This window comes from Crassostrea angulata, chromosome 10 (genome assembly GCF_025612915.1).
Source record: "Crassostrea angulata isolate pt1a10 chromosome 10, ASM2561291v2, whole genome shotgun sequence".
Classification (NCBI taxonomy): domain Eukaryota; kingdom Metazoa; phylum Mollusca; class Bivalvia; order Ostreida; family Ostreidae; genus Magallana; species Magallana angulata.
The window spans coordinates 31848421-31867119 of NC_069120.1; the positions used below are offsets into that span (position 1 = coordinate 31848421).

Sequence of the window (18699 nt, forward strand, 5' to 3'; positions counted from 1 at the left end):
GTGCTATAAGACGTATGTCTTTTGCAATGAAGAAATTGAATAGTAACTCAAATTTCACTGCATGATAGCTGTGTACTCTATATGCATTCTGCGTTTACAAGAGTTATCTAACTTGACCAACATTGAACATCTTTTGCTAATTTTGTGCTAAATAATTATATAAAGTAAACTTTTTATTTCTATGATCATTAATTTACTTTAAATAAAATATCAAAGAAAATATTAAAATTATCCATCAGATAAACGGCAAGCGCCTAGATTTTCTCGGCAGGCGTGTTTTCAACGCCAGGCGTATTTTAGTCAGACCCTTTAATTTTTCGTCGATAAATCCGTAATTAGATTTTAAAAATATTTTTTTTATGTGAATTATGATTATTTAATCATATTTAATCACAATAAATAATTATTGTATCGATATATAGCCGCATTTGCCGTGGGACTTACGTGGGACTTGTTTTCTCCGTTGGACTTGTTTTAGTATCACCCTGATCATCACCTTCCTTTTAGAATCACCCGGAGACGCGTGCCAGGATGTTTTATAGGCCTAACGACGAATACTTTTGTGATGGCGCATTTTGGGTATATTCTAGTCACTCTAATTATTACACAAACATTGATACTTGTTCAAATAATTATTTAAAGATGCATGTGCATCCTTCGAGAACGGTGTCATCTCGGCCCGACGGACGACACCTCGGACCAGGGCGGTTGACTCCTCGGCCAAGACGGGTCGGCCCAAATTTATTGACACGTTCGGCCCATGTAAAAGACACCTCGGCATAATGAAACTTTTTGTTATAAATGTATGAAACAGTGATGGTCTTGCATATATCAAGGTTCAGGACGTCCTTTTATCAGCTCACCTGAGCTGAAAGCTCAAGTGAGCTATAGTCCAATCCACACTTTGCAAAAGTTGTTCCCATTTGCGGGGTCAACCCAAAGGTCAAAAGGGAGAAACACAACTTTTCCCTTCTTTATGCAATCAAATATTTGAGCGCCCTGTGAAGAAATCTCTCGGAATTTAATTTTTTCCTTCGATGTAGTGTGGGTTGCCCCAACTTGGGGCAATCCAAATTCATCGGTACATAGAATTACCGAAATACCCAGGATTTACCGAAATACCCGGTGAAAACACCGAAATACCCTTCAAAAACCCCAAAATGCCCATTATTTCGCTAAAAAGAGTGTATGTTAAGTATTGTATATAGATATTGTATATAAAGTTAAAAGTATATGTGGCGTATTTGGAGTAAATTTTTTGACATGAGTTTTAGTAAAAATATACGCCGTGCTTCTTATAATTAGACGGTTCACAAACTCTAGGCCCGTAAAACATGTTCTTTCTTTAGTTATTTATCTCTAAACTTTGCTACACGTCTGATGAATATTAATGTGATCGGCCATTTGTAACGCCACTGCGCATGAGTGAGGGAAAACCTTTTATTGAGAACAGTTTGTTTACGAATTAGAACCACGTTTTTCATGTCTTAAATTAGATAATTCTTATATCAAGTAATACCTGAAGCAATATTATTCCGTCATTCATTAATGTAGAACGATATAAATTGCTAATCATGTGTAATAAACATGATAAAGATGGGGTGCGTCTTTTAACCCCAAGGAACCCCAAGGAAACCCCAAGGAACCCCAAGGAACCTCAAGGATACCCCAAGGAACCCCAATGACAAAAATTAATAAATTTTAATACCCAAGGGGTCTTATTGGACTTCAAGGGTCACCTCTTAGTACCCCAAGGGTACCCCAAGGAACCCCAAGGAAACCCGTAAGAACCCCATGGAACCCAAATGATAAAGTTATTAACCAGTGATACCCAAGGGGTCTCATTCAAATCAAAGGCTCACCCCAAGGTACCCCAGTGATAGAAATTAATAACTATTTATACCCAAGGGGTCTCATTTGAATCCAAGGGTCACCAAGGATACCCCAAGGAACCCCAAGTATACTTGTTAGAACCCCAAGTAACCCCAATAATAGAAATTAGTAACTAGTGATACCCCAGGAGTCTCATTATACCCCTATACCCCCACAAATGAAGTTTAGGGGGGTATATTGGTTTCACCCTATCCGTCCGTCTATCCGTCTCTCTGTAGATGCAACTTTGTCCCCCCTATAGAATTTTTTACTACTGCATGGAACAGTCTGAAAATTTGTACATATGTTGATCACCATCTGAAGATGTGCACCTGTAATTTTTTTTAGGATCAGACAAGATTTAATGATTTTATGACAGTTTTCATTTTCCTCATTCTATTTTTTGTTCACTGATGTTGAAAGGTAAGGGAGGTAATCCTTACAGATTTTATTAATTAATTTATAGCATTAAAACACCCTAAAATATATTTATATAAATACATTCAAATGGAGGTTTTTTGTCTTTATGCGTTAACTAAATTTATCTTTTATAAGTATTCTATCAACTGACAATGCAGATTTTTTGTTTGTCAATGATAAATTCTTAGAAGCTGGCTGAATTCATTTGTCCCAAGGGAGCCATTATCTGAGCCATGGTTTAGATGGAGCATGTGTGTATGGAAAATTGATAATCTGTAAAATGGGCAGTGGCTTTGGGGCTAATTTAAAAGGAAATAAATAATATCATTATTAGAATAAATAAGTGAACTATTTTTAGAAGTTGTTTAAATTTATTAGTCATGCAAGTTGATGAAGTGACCCTATAGGGAATTTAATTTAAATTAGATTTAAAATTACTGTCGTGATATGATTGTAGTGTTTCTGCAATTTTAAAATTGTTTGTAATAATAATTTTCTTTCTTACATATTTTTACATAGTATGGTAATTATGGTAATGTTTTGGGAGTTTATTAAATTTAACAAGCCTGTCAAAGAAAATCATATATAAAGTCCTATGGGATCAATTTTCTGATATGGAGTTCCATTGAACCATAGCAGAAAGTGAGGAAAATTTGAAACAACTAACTGCATCTGTTAAGACTCTTATTAGAAAGATATTCAAAGTTTTATCAACAGAAGAGCATTGCTTGGCTACCGGTATTTCCATTTACTGCAAAGGGTGGGATTATTGTCATTTTGTTGGTTTTTCATTAAAACAATTAAATAAAAAAAAATATCATCAGATACATTAATTTGTAAATATATTACTGTTATACATATGTATTTAAAGTGATAAGTACCCCAAAGAACCCAAATGAATCCCAAGTATACCAATGAAAACCCAAAGGATACCCTTGAGAACCCCATAGATACCTCAATGTTGGAAAGTAAATTTGATGACCAAGGCCGGTCTCATTAAAAATCAACGGGTCACTCCTGATACCCCAAGGATACCCCAATTATAAAAATTGATAACTATTGATACCCCAGGATACTCATTGGAGTCCAAAGGTCAACTATTGGTACCCCAAGGATACCTGTAGGAACCCCAATTGCAAGGTACCCAATTGATAAAATTTAATAACCACCCCAATGGTTGTACTGTAAAACATATTACTAATTAATACCCTATTACTCAATGGAATATCATAAAAACATCTGGGCAACCCAAGGAACACTTGTGATACCCCAATACATACTGGTATGATAAAAATAATGTTTCTCCTGACTTAAAATATCTGTTCACTTTGGATGAATTTAACAATTAATGTTGTCAAATCGGTTGAAAATCATAATCGAGTACCGTTAATCGGCAGAATTTGTTGTCTCTTACCAACTGATGATCAGCCAATATTGAATCAGTAACAAATTATATCAAATTCATGAAAATAGGGCACTAAATTTCATGTCACCACAAGGAAGTCTGCAATTATTCCGGTGAACCATTCATATGAACACTTAATATGACAATGTATCTTCGGTGAAATTTTCAAATGAAGTGGGGAAAGATATTGTTCAGTTACAAAGACCCAAACTTGTTTTACTATTGACATAGGGGGTGTTACCCTTATTGGAGTACTTTTGAGAAAAGACAAGAAGTGATCATGGAAGTGTGGAGTGGGGCTATCTCCCCTTCGTGGGTACAACACAATGGATTGACCCATTATGCGCGCAGAATGTTCACCTGAGAGGCACCAAAATACCTGTTAATTGCAGGTAGACACCCGTTGTATATTGGTGGTAGCTCTTGGACAGGGATTAAAGGGCCAACATAACCCTTTACATGTAAACACAATGGCTTCACCATCACTGTTGCAATATATTTACCTACACCTACATCTCCTTGTTTATTGGTAGACAACCCTTGTGAATTTTGGGTGTCTTCCCACTTTGCTATAATTCTGAAATTTTTATGGGTGACTGTGGGAATGGTGCTCAGGTAAGGGTTTCAAAGAACAAAGGAAATTAATTACAGGTAAATTATAGTCTGTTCAATTATTGACCTTAAGCAAATTTTTAATAAAAAAAATCACAGGCAGTTTTTTGAGATTATGTTTAATATAAAGTTTAAAAAATTAGATACTTGTAATAGAAGTAAATTTTCATAATTAAAAAGGGTTTGTTCTATCATGTCCCAGAATTTAGAAATATGACATCGTAAAGACAACCTTTTCCTGCCATTTTTGCATTTTTAGCATAAAACAGCTTGTTTTCAAGCAGTTTTTCTTTCAGAAAAAATAGAAAGCATGCTTGAACAAACAAAATATTTTAATCAGAGATGTATCTAGCCAAGGCTAATAAGTGACAAAAATTTTTTCCCTGTTCAGGCATGCCCTCTATATTTCCCATTCATAAAAAGATAAGAAAAATGTAAATTTTGGACTGATTTTGATTGAAATATAGAAATAGCGTCACTTCTGACATCATTTTCTGCCAGTGAGTGCAAAAAAAATCAAATAAATAGGTGAAAAATAAATTTTACATCAACTCTTCTAAAATATAACATAACATATTATTGTACCTGAAACACTTTAAAAAATTGCGAATAATGGGGGCCAAATTTAACTCATATCATATATATAGTTCTTTCGTACTTCAAATCACCATCTACCAGTTGAAGTGGGAAGATGGGAAGGTATCCCATTAAATGAAAGATTTTGTCCTCTCTGTTACAAAAAACATATAGCCGATGAATTTCATTATATTTTAGAATGTGATGCAATATCACAAGTCCGAAACAAATTTATAGACAAAAATTTTTCGGCTAGACCAAATGTGTTTTAAAGTATTACATATTAGGGTATCCTTGGGGTTGTATGGTGTATCAAGAGTTATAAAATCTGTATGATTAGGATATCTTTTGGAGTTCCTTGGGATTTCTGTGGGGTTCCCTAGGGTTTATAGAGGTTTTTAGAGGCGTGTCTGGGATACCAATGAGTCCCAAGTGGTATCAAGAATTTTTAATTTGAATTATTAGGCTATATCCTTGGGGTTCCATTGGGTTCTATGGGGTATCAAGTTTTATGAATCTGTATTATAAGGGTATCCTTTAAGTTCCTTGGGGTATCCATGGGGTTCCGTGGGATACCTAATGGTGTCTGGAATATCAAAAAGCCCCGAGGGTGTATCCAGATATATAAAATTGTGTTATTAGGGTATCCTTGGGGTTCATTTGGGTATCAAAAGCTATATTACTGGGTATCCTAGGAGTTCCTTGAGGTATCCATAGGGTGTGTCAGGGATAACAATGGGGTATCTGTATTATTACTATTAGAGTACTATTAGGGTATCCTTTAGGTTTCTTGGGGTACCCATGGGGTTTCCTGGGATACCTTGTGATTTGTCTAGGATATCAAAGAGACCCAAAAAGTATCAAGAGATATAGTGTATCCTTGGAGTTCCAAAGGATATCAAGAGTTATAAAATTTATATAACCAATACATGTATAAGAATATCCCTAAAGTTCCTTGGGGTATCCGTGGGTTTTGTCTGAGATACCAATGAGTCCCTACGGGTATCAAGAATTTAAATTTGTATTATTAAGTTATCCTTTAAGTTCCTTGAGGTATCCTTGGGGTTCTGTGGTGTATCAAGAGTTATGAATCTGTATTTTTAGGGTATTCTTGGAGTTCCTTGGGATATCCCTGGGGTTCCCTGGGATTCTTAGAGGTGTATCTGGAATACCAATGAGTCCCCAGGGTTATCCAGAGTTTTAGATTTGTATTGCAGCGTATTACGGTATCCTTGGGGTTCTATGGAGTATCAAGATTTATGATTCTGTATTATTAGGGTATTCTTGGAGTTCCTTGGGATATCCCTGGGGTTCCCTGGGATTCCTAGAGGTGTATCTGGAATACCAATGAGTCCCCAGGGTTATCAAAAGTTTTACATTTGTATTACAATGTATTAGGGTATCCTTGGGGTTCTATGGAGTATTAAGAGTTATGATTCTGTATTATTAGGGTAGTTCCTTGGGATATCCATGGGGTTCCCTGGGATTCCTAGAGGTGTATCTGGAATACCAATGAGTCCTCAGGGTTAATAAGAGTTTTAAATTTGTATTATTAGGGTATCCTTGGGGTTCTATGGAGTATCAAGAGTTATGATTCTGTATTATTAGGGTATTCTTGGAGTTCCTTGGGATATCCCAGGGGTTCCCTGTGGTTCTTAGAGGTGTGTCTGGAATACCAGTGAGTCCCCAGGGGTACCACGAGTTTAAAATTTGTATCATTAGGGTATCCTTGAGGTTCCTTGGGATTCCTATGGTGTATCAGGAGTTATAAATCTGTATTATTAGGTTATCTTTGGGGTTCCTTGGGGTATAATTGGGGTACCAAGGGTAAGGGGTGACCCTTGCACTCTAATGAGACCCCCTTGGGTATCAATAGTTATTCATTTCTGTTATTGGGGTATCCTTGGGGTTCCTTGGGGTTTCCTTGGGGTTCCTTGGGGTTTCCTTGGAGTTCCTTGGGGTTCCTTGGGGTTAAAAGACGTGCCGATAAAGATGAAACTATTTTAACATCAACGACACGGTAAAACGAGTTAATATCCCCTCTCCTGAGGGATGCATGTACCGAGAGTGTTTATTTATTCTTTATTCAAAAATTTCTCTAAACGAAAATCCACTTGGGGTTCATAACTTATAATTAAAGTAAAGACATGGAACACATTGAGCACGTACGAACCTGACTAGCAAAACTTAATTCTACAACTTCATGATTAAAACTTAAGTTTTATTCGGCTTTAATTCCTATTCCATCAATCTACATGGTCTCCGATGACAATCTTCCCTTTGTTCATATTGTCAGTCTGTCTCTTTTTTCTTTCTTGGCCAAATCTGTCAAACTTAACGGTATTACGGGTATACCTATCTTTTTCTTCGTCGCCATTGTTGTTGTGATAGACTGAGCGTGATATCACGTGGTCGATTTAAGGCGGGGTTTATTCAAATGCTGTATTTATTGTGGACACGAAAATAATTATAAAAATTATTTATTAATTTCAATATCTTTTTAACCCGATTGATATAAACTGCGTAATTTATTGTGAAGATATGTCTTTATGTAACATATTTAAATAAATCAATCAATCAAATATTTCCTTGCATGAAAAAATACGCCACATATACCTTTAATTTATTGAATAAATCAGCCGATTTTCGTGGTTATTGATTAAAATGCAATTCTTCCGAGAAAGACAACTCTTTCATTAAATTTAGTTTTTAACCTGTTGATAAAAACCCAATGTAACTAAATCTATATAAATCTTTTTATTAATTTATTTCTTGTGAATTACAATAATTAAATTTATTTTGAATAATTCATTTGAACTGGACATAAATGTTTTCATCTCATTAGTTAACAGGTTAACAGGGTATATGGGAGGAAATAAAGATAGAATGAAAGGAATATTTATGGTATTATCATGTCAAATTATTATATTATATTACAAAATAAAAGCTGATGAACTGTTATTTTTGATTCTTAGTTATTTTATTCTGGGAATAAAATTTCACACCTCTATTCGAGTGAAATGCAATTCATGCAAGAGTTATCGTTCTTAATCCAATGTCTACACATGTTAAAAATTGCTATTTATGTCAAAATACTCACATTATCAAACTGAAAGTTGGGGAAATACATTTAATCACTTAGATTCAAACTATGATGTTAAATATTTGTGCTCAAATGAGGCATTTTGGTGTTTTTGAAGGGTATTTCGGTGTTTTCACCGGGCATTTCGGTAAATCACGGGTATTTCAGTAAATCTAGTTACCCCAGGGGAAACTGATTTCTAATGTCAAATGAGGAAGTTACAACCCTCTAAACTACAAAGGCTACTGTGAGAAATATATGGGTTTTTCCCCAAAGATGGCGGCCAAGGGACATACAAATACAAATATTTTATTGGCACAAACACAATTACAATAATTGGCAAAGGCCCAATGGATATATAGGAACATCATTGTATGTTTACAATAATTGCATGTACAGTATATATATTTTTACTGATCTATATAGATCAGTTTAACATTTCCTTAGACTAATTGACATCTGTGTTCAAAGCAGTCATTAATGAATTTAACAATAATTTTTAAAATAGTATGTATTTCACTATTTAAACATACATGTAAAATGTATCTTTCTTTGTCCAAGTCATTGACAATATTTATTTTAATTATCTTATAAAAATTACTAAAAAAGCTGTTCCTTAGATGAGAAATCAGAATAGGCTTTACATTGAAAAAGAAAATGATCGTGTTTCATCTTCAATTGCACCAGTTTTACAAGCATTACAATATCTTTCATTCCTAAAGGTGGACATAACTTTTGTAAAGTGTGGATTGGTCTATTCTTATCACATTTTGTCGTCCATCTGTCTGTCCATCTGTCTGTCTGTAATTTTTTCACATTTTCAACATTTATAACAAGAACCACTGGGCCAATTTCAACCAAACTTGGCACAAAGCATCCTTAGGCAAAGGGGATTCAAAGTTGTGAAAATTATTGGGGAGTAGGGCTGGGACGATTCTGTACTTAGCCGATTCGTTACATATCACGATACATGAGATGCGATTCGATACATATCACGATACATTGCAACTAAATGAAAACATAAATAAGAGTTAAAAATTTATTCAATCTGTCGATGTATTACTGCATGTCCAGTTATTTTGATATATTTGAAATGAGCATTGCACAATTTACAAATTACTTAAGTCTCATATACACTACTTTTTCATAAACAAGTAATCCAAAAGTTGTCCACACTCCAGATTTAGCTACCTAACAGTTTTGACAACTTTACGAGGTTTTCCGCCATCTTTTTACTTTCATATTAGGCACGCAGACTAAAAATAGCCGATATATGAAGCTTGGATATTTTGGAAAATAAAAAAAAGTTCGCTTAGGTATCGTTGTATTAATGGTAAATGTAAATGTATCGATCCAAATATCGTCAAAATAAATACCGTGATGCACCGGTGCATCGGTGGATCGTACCATCCCTATTGGGGAGATGATTAGGAAATATTGAAAATTTTTGAGAACTTTTTCAAAATTCTTCCAAAGAACCATTTGGCCAGGAAAGCTAAAACTTGTGTTGAAGCAGAGACATAAATAGCAGAGATTGGCAACTGATTGAAATCTTGCTAAATCTCGTGGTCCCTATTGTAAGGTACAGTGGCCTACGGGTATAACTAGATGCTGGGGACATCGTTTTATTTTTTCGTTACTGGGGTTTCATTAAAATTCAAGGGTATCAATTTTCGTGGATAAAGTCAAAATCACAAACTTCTGTCTCGTCATTATCTTTAATTTCACCCCAAATTTTACTAAATTATTATCTCTGTCGAAATTTGATACCGTAACTAGGAATTGACACCGACTTATTGGGAAGGCCCAATGTCGGTAACGCTATATTAAGAGTCGCACGCTTTTCTCAACTAGACCGCTAACTCTCCCAAGCTTTCTAAATCTTGTTTTTTTTTTTTTTAGAATCTTACTCAAAGATATTCCATAGTCCTTTGCAATTACACTTTTTATTTTTAATTAATTCTTAACTATTTCTAAATAAGTCCTATTGTTTCTAGCGAAATTACTTTCCTTTTCTATACTTCGAAGCCATGACTGTTAACGTTGCAATAAAAACAACTCATCATTATTTCTGAATACTTTTAATTCATTGTCGTGTGTATACATACCTGTGAAAATTACATGGTATTACCGTTAGTTACCTGGAACCAGCATGTGCAATCAAGCGTGCCGTGAGTACCTCGTTATATCCGATAGCGCTTACAACTAATGGGCAGAAACGTTTACATTGTAATATTCAGAGTCCCGTTATAAACGATCTCGTATCCAGAATTTTTAAAAAGGAAATAGTAAAGAAACTAGACCGTTCTCGTTGCGAGCAATGAGTGGGTCTTCCGTCCGATTTTTAGCTCACCGAGACGAAGTCAGGGGGAGCTTATGCTATACCCTCGGCGTCGGCGTCGGCGTCCGGACCTGGTTAAAGTTTTTGTTGCAGGTCCTGTATCTAAGCTATTACTTGTCCTATCTTCACCAAACTTGCATGGATGATGCATCTGGACCTACTTATGGACTTGAAAGACTTGGATGCTGAATCTGAGTCCTAAATTTCAGATGCTGGAGGAGGTTAAGGTTGTTGGACCAGGTTAAAGTTTTTGTTGCAGGTGCCCTTTGATAGCAATATCTAAGTTACTGCAGGTCTGTACTTCACCAAACTTGCATGGATGGTGTGTCTTATGATACTGATGCACCAGACAGGCTTGAGTGCTGAATCTGAGCTATAGGTTTCGGATGCTGGAGGAGGTTAAGGTTTTTGGAGCTGGTTAAAGTGTTTGAAACAGGTGCCCTCTGATGATGATATCTTAGTTACTACTTGTTCTAACTTCACCAGACTTCCATGGATGGTGAGTCTTATGATACTGATGCACCAGACAGGCTTGAATGCTGAATCTGAGCCATAGGTTTCGGATGCTGAAGGAGGTTAAGGTTTTTAGAGCTGGTTAAAGTGTTTGAAACAGGTGCCCTCTGATGATGATATCTTAGTTATTACTTGTTCTAACTTCACCAGACTTCCATGAATGGTGCGTCTTATGATACTGATGCACCTGACAGGTTTGAATGCTGAGTCTGAGCCATAGGTTTCAGATGCTGGATATGGTTAAGTTTTTTGGAACAGGTCACATGTTTAATAGATAATAGTACTTTTTCAAACTTGCATAGTTGATTAAACTGTAGTATGAATGAATCACAGAGGAAGCTTCAGATGCAGAGCTTGATCTCCATTATCAAGGATGCTAAAAAATATATCTTAGTTATTACAGGTCTTAACTTCACCAAACTTGAATGGATGGTGTGTCTTATGATACAAATGCACCTGAAAGGCATGGATGTTGAATCTGAGCCATAGGTTGCCGATGCTGGAGCAGGTTAAGGTTTTAATTGCTAGTGCCTTCTGATGATGATATCTTAGTTATTACTGGTCTGAACTTCACCAAACTTGCATGGAGATGCGTCTTATGTATACTGATGCACCTGACAGGCTTGAATGCTGAATCTGAGCCATAGGTTTCGGATGCTGGATGAGGTTTAGTTTTTTTTGGAACAGGTCACATGTTTTATAGATGATAGCTTGCATAGTTGATTTAACTATATTATAAATGAAACGCAGAGGTTGCTTCAGATGCAGAGCCTGATCTCCATTATCAAGGATCCTAAAGAAATCTCCTACCTCACTCAAACCTGCTCGATAGGTAGATGTGTTTGTTGATAAATGATATAACATGATTCCTATGATATAGAATTGTATGGTATGAAACAATATTGTTTAATATGATACAATATAATATCATATGTAATATTATAAAAAGTTATATGATACGGTATGATATTGTAAAAAAAAATTGATATTTTATGTTATGATATTGTATCATAATATCGTTATGTATAGTATTGTATATTATGATACAATATTGTATAATATTATATTGTGTTATTAATTTATTATTTAATCACATGATACTATTACATAAGATATTGCAAAATATAATATTGTATCCTATGATACTATATTGTATATTCTATAATATTGTATCATACGAATTTGTATAATATGATATTAGTTTCTGTAAAAAAGAATTATATCACATGAAATTGTATAATATGATAGTTATATTATATAATATCGTATCATACGATATTGTATAATATGATATATTATCACATCACATGAAATTGTATTGTATGATATTGTAAAATATATTATTGTATCATATGATACAATATGTATATTGTATTATATAATTTACTTTATCACATAATATTGTATCATTTGATATGAAACAATGTTGTATCAAATAATATTGTATCATATGATACAATATCATATTATGTATCAAAAATGTTACAGTATCATACAATATCATACTATATTATACAATATAATATCATATGTTTCAATGTTATGATGTATTATGTAATATGATATTGTAATATAATACCATATTGTTTTATATATTATGATATTGTATTATTTGATCAAATACAATAACGTTTAACACAATACAATGTCATATCATACATTACAATATCATATCTCATCATTGTTTATTATGGTATTTTATTGTATTATATGATATATGTTGTAAATATGATAGGATGCAATATTTAATTTTATATTATTGTATTGATTAACATATGAACATATGATTATCATACAATTTTTTAACAGATGATATACGATATTGTGTCAAAACAGAATCCATGAATATCCAAGATCATAAAGTATGATTTTCATTTAATATGATAAAGGTGGTCTCATAAAGGTGAAGTCTCATAAGGGTGATGTCTCGTCTCGGTGAGCTTTGTAATCTGTGATTACCTATGTTTGAGTAAATGAGATAAAGTCCTTCACTTTTAAGACTAAATTGTTAATCAACGCCAAAAAAATTAGGAAAAAATAATTTCGGCACCCAGGGCTTGAACCCAGGTCGCCTGGGCACATGTCCACCACTGCTAATCGGACTCTCGCTTTAGGAATTTGATGCTTAATATCTCGGGAACGCATCAATCGATTTTTAAAAAAATTTCATATTCTTAATCAGTAAAAGAGTCTCTATCAACCCGTTAGAAAAATTTATATCAAGCAAAAAGTTGAAAAAACCGATTTTTTATCTTTCCTTCTGGTGACGACCGGAAGTGACGGCCGACGATTTTATGACCATGTTGCAACAGGTTAAGTGGATGTCTATCTTCACTAAAAATTTCAGCCCTATATCTTTAATCGTTTTTTTTTATCTCTAGCCGACAAAATTGACTTTTAAAAATCGTAAACGGACGATAACTTTCGACCGGAAGTGACTATCAAAAAATTGAAACAGCGGTACAAACTTCAGATACCGACACATCAACCCTCAAAATTTGAAGAAAATCGAATGAGTCATCTTCGAGAAATCGCCTGCACAAAATTTGTAAGACAAAAAAAGAATAAAAAGAATACCATATTTTTCGGGGCATAGGCCGGTATTTTTTTCCTCCGATGAGCGAGCCCCGGCCTATCCCCAGGGATCGGCTATTCTTAGACTCAAAGTTAAAAAAATTTAACAGTAAAATATAAAATCCACTGTTTTTATCCTTTGTACTGTTGTAGCAATTTATTATGAGGGTTGGTTTTTTTTCATCCGTTTGAACTATTGTTCGATAGTTGTCCCGTTGATAATTTTTGTAATGACATCGTGAGTAATAAAATGTACAGTACTGTACAAGGTATTTCTTTACAATCCCAATCAAAAGAATTTTTTCCCACGTTCGTGTATGAACCCTGGAAACTATTATTGCGTAGTAAAAAAGAAAACGAAACCGGGTAGAATGTAATATGACGGAATTTTGGTGAATTCTTCATTTCTGCGTTCGTAGGAATCACTGGTCTTGGGTGTAGAATAAATCAAATGCTATGTGTTTTTACAATTAATTTTCTGTTGGATGAAATAACGGTATTCTGGTGTCATGTGTATATACAAAGGTGTGAAACCCGTGACTAAAACACAGCCTGGGGGCACGTAGTGTACACCGTTACACTTCATTGCATTAACTGTGTTTTTAACATTACAACTTCTCTGCATAACGGCAAGTCACTATTTAATTAATTAATGGAAAGAACACAAATTTAATATTTTGTGTTTGGTATTTCGTTTTCTCATTCATAGCGATTACGGGGGATAACTCTATTTGGATATGAAACCACGTGTTGAGCTAATGGGCGCCATACCCCGTATTTACAAGTAGCTTTCAAAGTATAACTTGATTAAATGAGATTTAGCAATAAGGTATTAATAAAATATAAAAGGTTTGGTAAAATATTATACTTAGTTCTACCAGACAGAACCACGGAGGTTGGTGTTGCAATTAAATTTACACTATGTAAAATTACGATACACAACGATACACCGACGAATATGGAAGAGACCAAACAGCCACAAAACACAGATTAATTTTTAAAAATTGCTTGAAATATATATGTTAAGCAAATTTAATAACTTTAATTACTCTTTTGACTTTCTACATCGATATTCTGAAAGTATATACTTAATACGGTGACTTTCTTAATCAGGGGTCATACTTTCACTATAGTAATCATCGATTGAAAATTGGGTTATCCCCCAATTAGGCTAGTCTAAGGATTTTTCTTGAATTTTGTCTAAAAATTAGCAATTCGGCCTATGCCCCACATCGACATATGCCCCGAAAAATACGGTAATAAGAAAAGTGAAAAAGAAACAATAGAATAATAGTAGGGTCTTCCGCTGAAGACGGAAGACCCTAATGATTTGGGACCAAAATATCATCTCGTTTTAAGCTGTACCTCATAATATCCGAGCTCGTTATACCAGGATGCCACTGTATTTCCAGATTAAATCAGTATATAGGAAATAAACCTTCATCAAACTCAGAACCCTAAGAAATGTCCAGGGGCAAAAGTCTAAAAAATTTAAAAGAATTAGCAATATGTCAAAATGATTGCGTGTACCGTAAGTAAAAATGTATATTATGACATTTCAGCTTTTGTGAATTTTAAAATGTTAATACCAATCACCTATATGGGATATAATAACGCTGATACTAAAACAAATATGACGGAGAAAACAAGTTCGCTATATTCGTAAATTTGTTATATCCGAATTTGTTATAACCGTAAAATTTTGCAAAGATTTGTTAAGCATTATACCGGAGACTCAAAAAAGCTTCGCTATATCTGAAAATTCGCTATATCCGTGTTCATACTAAACGAGTTTTTACTCTGTGTGTGTGTGTGTGTGTGTGTATATATATATATATATATATATATATATATATATATATATATATATATATATATATATATATATATATATATATATATAAAGCGACTAGCGCACTAGTTTTCCTTCGTCATCGAAAGCAAGATTTTTGTCTTGCCTAGATGGCCCAGTGGTTAGTGCGGTGGACGCTCACTGCTAGGAGATAGGGTTCCAGAGGTCGTGAGTTCTAGCCCGGCCGGGGCGAAGGTGGAGCTCCAAAAAAGGTGAAATTATCTGTGCTTTATGTATATCTTTATCATTCACTATGGGCAGGTATATGTCAATTTGAGAGTTATTGCAATGTTTGTGCTTATTATTTGTATATATCTATGCAATGTGTATCGTACCGATCCTCTCAAATTGTCGTTTAACTGCATTCCACCTGTATCTCAAACGACCGTGTAGTGAGCGACCAGCGCGCTAGTTTCCCTTCGTCATCGAAAGCAAGATTTTTGTCTTGCCTAGATGGCCCAGTGGTTAGAGCGGTGGCCGCTCACTGCTAGGAGAATGGGTTCCAGAGGTCATGAGTTCAAGCCCCGGCCGGGGCGGAGGTGGAGCTAAAAAAAAGGTGAATTTATCTGTGCTTCATATATATATATATATATATATATATATATATATATATATATATTATACAAATATTGACTGGGATTGAGGGCAACATTGATTATATTAGCCCCCGAGGGACGAAATATTGCCCGAAGCGGAGGGCAATATTTTCGTCCCAAGGGGGCTAATATAATCAATGTTGCCCGAAAACACAGTCAACATTTGTTTTGTTATATGAAGAAACAAACCAAAAATTTAAGAAAGTAATTGAAAACAGATCGCCGTAATTTTCTCAGCTCAACAAAGAATTCAAGAATTCAAATTTGTGCAAAGTTCATTTCCAAAATATCCTCAGCATCAAACGGTCACTGTTGATATTCCGCCGACCGGAAGAATGAAAATACAGATGTTCTACCTGATTTTACTTCACAGTAATTCGCAAATCCTTATATCCGTTATGATAGCAAACCGTCCCATTGCGCGTCCATTGTTTACTTGCCTTGACTGACTGTCTATTATGACGTCACCTTGTTTTGGAGTCGCGAAGAGTTATTTACGTCATCGTTTACGAATCAACAAATCAGAGGCGATTATTTGAAATAGAGGGAATGTTCTCTAGATATTATTCCTAGCTGGTCAATATCAAAAAAATATTGACCGGTCAATATTTTTCGGACGAGCTAATATTACAGTTATTGACTATTTGTCTATATAGAGTTATATAGTGAGTATAACAAATATATATATAAACACACACACACACACACACACACACACACACAGATTGCTTTATAACAAGGTTTTCACTAGTACTACTTCTATTAGTTGAAGTTCAATATACTTTGATTAATGCTTTAATTAATATTCTTTCAAAAATCACTCTTAAATTACTAAGAAAGTGCAAAAGGATATATTAAATTTGCTAAATTACAGTGTAATACCAGTAATTAAATATTAGCACTTCTGTTATGGTTAGAAATAAATAATGTTAGCTTACCTATATACGATGAAGTAAAGTTAAACTATGTATTAAAGGTCTTGCTAACTGTTGTCTCCTTTGCTTCAATATCAAGAATGTCTTAAAACACAAAGAACTTCTGGAGGGAAGTCCACAGACCAATAAAACCCAACTACACAAACTTAAAAACCAATAGATTCCCTTCATAAAAACACACCTTTTAACTGACCATATAAGGATCATATATCCTAAGGGCCTTAATTAACTTTAGCCAGGTAAACCTAGCTGTTCTACCTGGGTGATTTAATTTAGAAATACATGTATTGCCAAAATATATTATATCTTAACTTATCAATACTGTAATTAGATTTAATAATATAATAATTAATAAATCCCATGCTATTACATGTATATACTGTCTAGGTACTTAATAAATATAAAACATTTACTTTTATTATTAGCTCACCTGAACTTAAAGCTCATTGAACAAGTGAGCTTTCTCATCACATTTTGTCCGTCGTCCGTCTGTCCGTCCGTCCATCTGTAAACTTTTACATTTTGAACTTCTCTAAAACCACCAAGCCAATTTCAACCAAATTTAGCACAGAGCATCCTTATGGTAAAACAAATATTAATTGCAAGAAAGAGCGGACTTTATTCTAAGCGGAGAAAATGTCAAAAATGTAGAAAAAGGGGGGTGCATTTCTTCTCAACTGAACTTGAACTTACAAGAAGATCAACGATCCCCGCTTGATTATTTCAATTTGTTCATCAAGGACGAAGATAACCAGACAATAGCAGATGAAACCAATCATTATGCCGACCAGTTTCTTCAAAGAAATTAAGGAAACTTGAAGCTGTCTTCCCAATATCAACACTGGGTCAAAACAACAATGGCGGAAATGAAAGTGTTCATCGCAATGACTATCGCAACAGAATTAGTGGAACATCTGGACATTTTCGAGTACTGGACTACATCTGAAGTGAATTCAACGCCCTTCTTCCCTTCTATGATGCCCAGAGACAGGTTTTGGCTGCTTATGTGGTTTTTTCATCTGGCTGACAACAACCAACAGGTGCAGCGAGGAATGGCGGACGGTAATACACTTTTCAAACTCGGATGGCTTTACAAGAACATTGTGAGTGCCTCTGGAAGTGTGTTTTCGCCCCATCAGCATTTATCCTTGGATGAAGGAATGGTTCCATGTAGAGAAAATCTTTTCTTCTGTGTTTACAACCCTGACAAGCTGAAGAAATACGGAATCAAGGCTTACATGCTGTGCAATGTTGTGACTGGGTATTGTTCACGCTTCAAACTCTACACCGGAAAATCAGACATACCTGCAAGTTTGAATGGAGCTACATATAATCTTGTTATGGACATGATGCGAGGGTATTTTGGCTAGTGCTACATTCTTTACATGGACAATTACTACAGTTCACCACACCTGTACATGGACTTGCTCGTACTTGGATGTGGCGCAACAGAGACATTCCAACTTTTGAACTTAGTCATTTTTTAGCAAAATATTGCATATAGTGTACCCTCACTGAAGAATATAACGAATTAAATCAATTCACGAATAGGTTTATTCATGACACATGTATACAAATCCACATCATTCTCTCACGCACACACATATCATCAGCATGGCTATTTTCCCGTGCTCAATTCCCGGATGATACTCTCAAACAATACACACAAAGAATCATAACTCTTACTCACATCATACTCATACATTCATACACAAACAGTTACTTCCCTTAGATCATATAAATATACTACAATACCCCCCTTTGCAAGATTTAACTATTATACTGAAAAACATATTTATAATCAGATTTCTCATTCTTAATAAGATTACTGTCCAATATTTCTGAAAACATTCACAATTTTTTTACATTTAGTAATGAGTCACAGTTCACAGTCCATTATACAAATAATTTCACACGGAAA

At 34.6% G+C, this 18699-nt stretch overlaps 1 protein-coding gene across 5 annotated transcripts in view; it reads left to right on the plus strand.

The window, feature by feature from the left end:
- The first annotated feature begins 371 nt into the window (after positions 1-371).
- LOC128168234 (multidrug resistance-associated protein 1-like) overlaps positions 372-18699 on the plus strand; it is a 404229-nt gene continuing 385901 nt past the window's right edge. The window contains exon 1 of one of the 5 annotated variants that reach the window (XM_052834423.1): positions 372-579. In XM_052834423.1, coding sequence (XP_052690383.1) covers positions 532-579 — 48 coding nt within the window. In that variant the 5' untranslated portion in view covers positions 372-531. The remainder of the gene's footprint in view (positions 580-18699) is intronic. The other 4 variants (XM_052834426.1, XM_052834422.1, XM_052834424.1 and 1 more) reach the window with 4 other exon arrangements.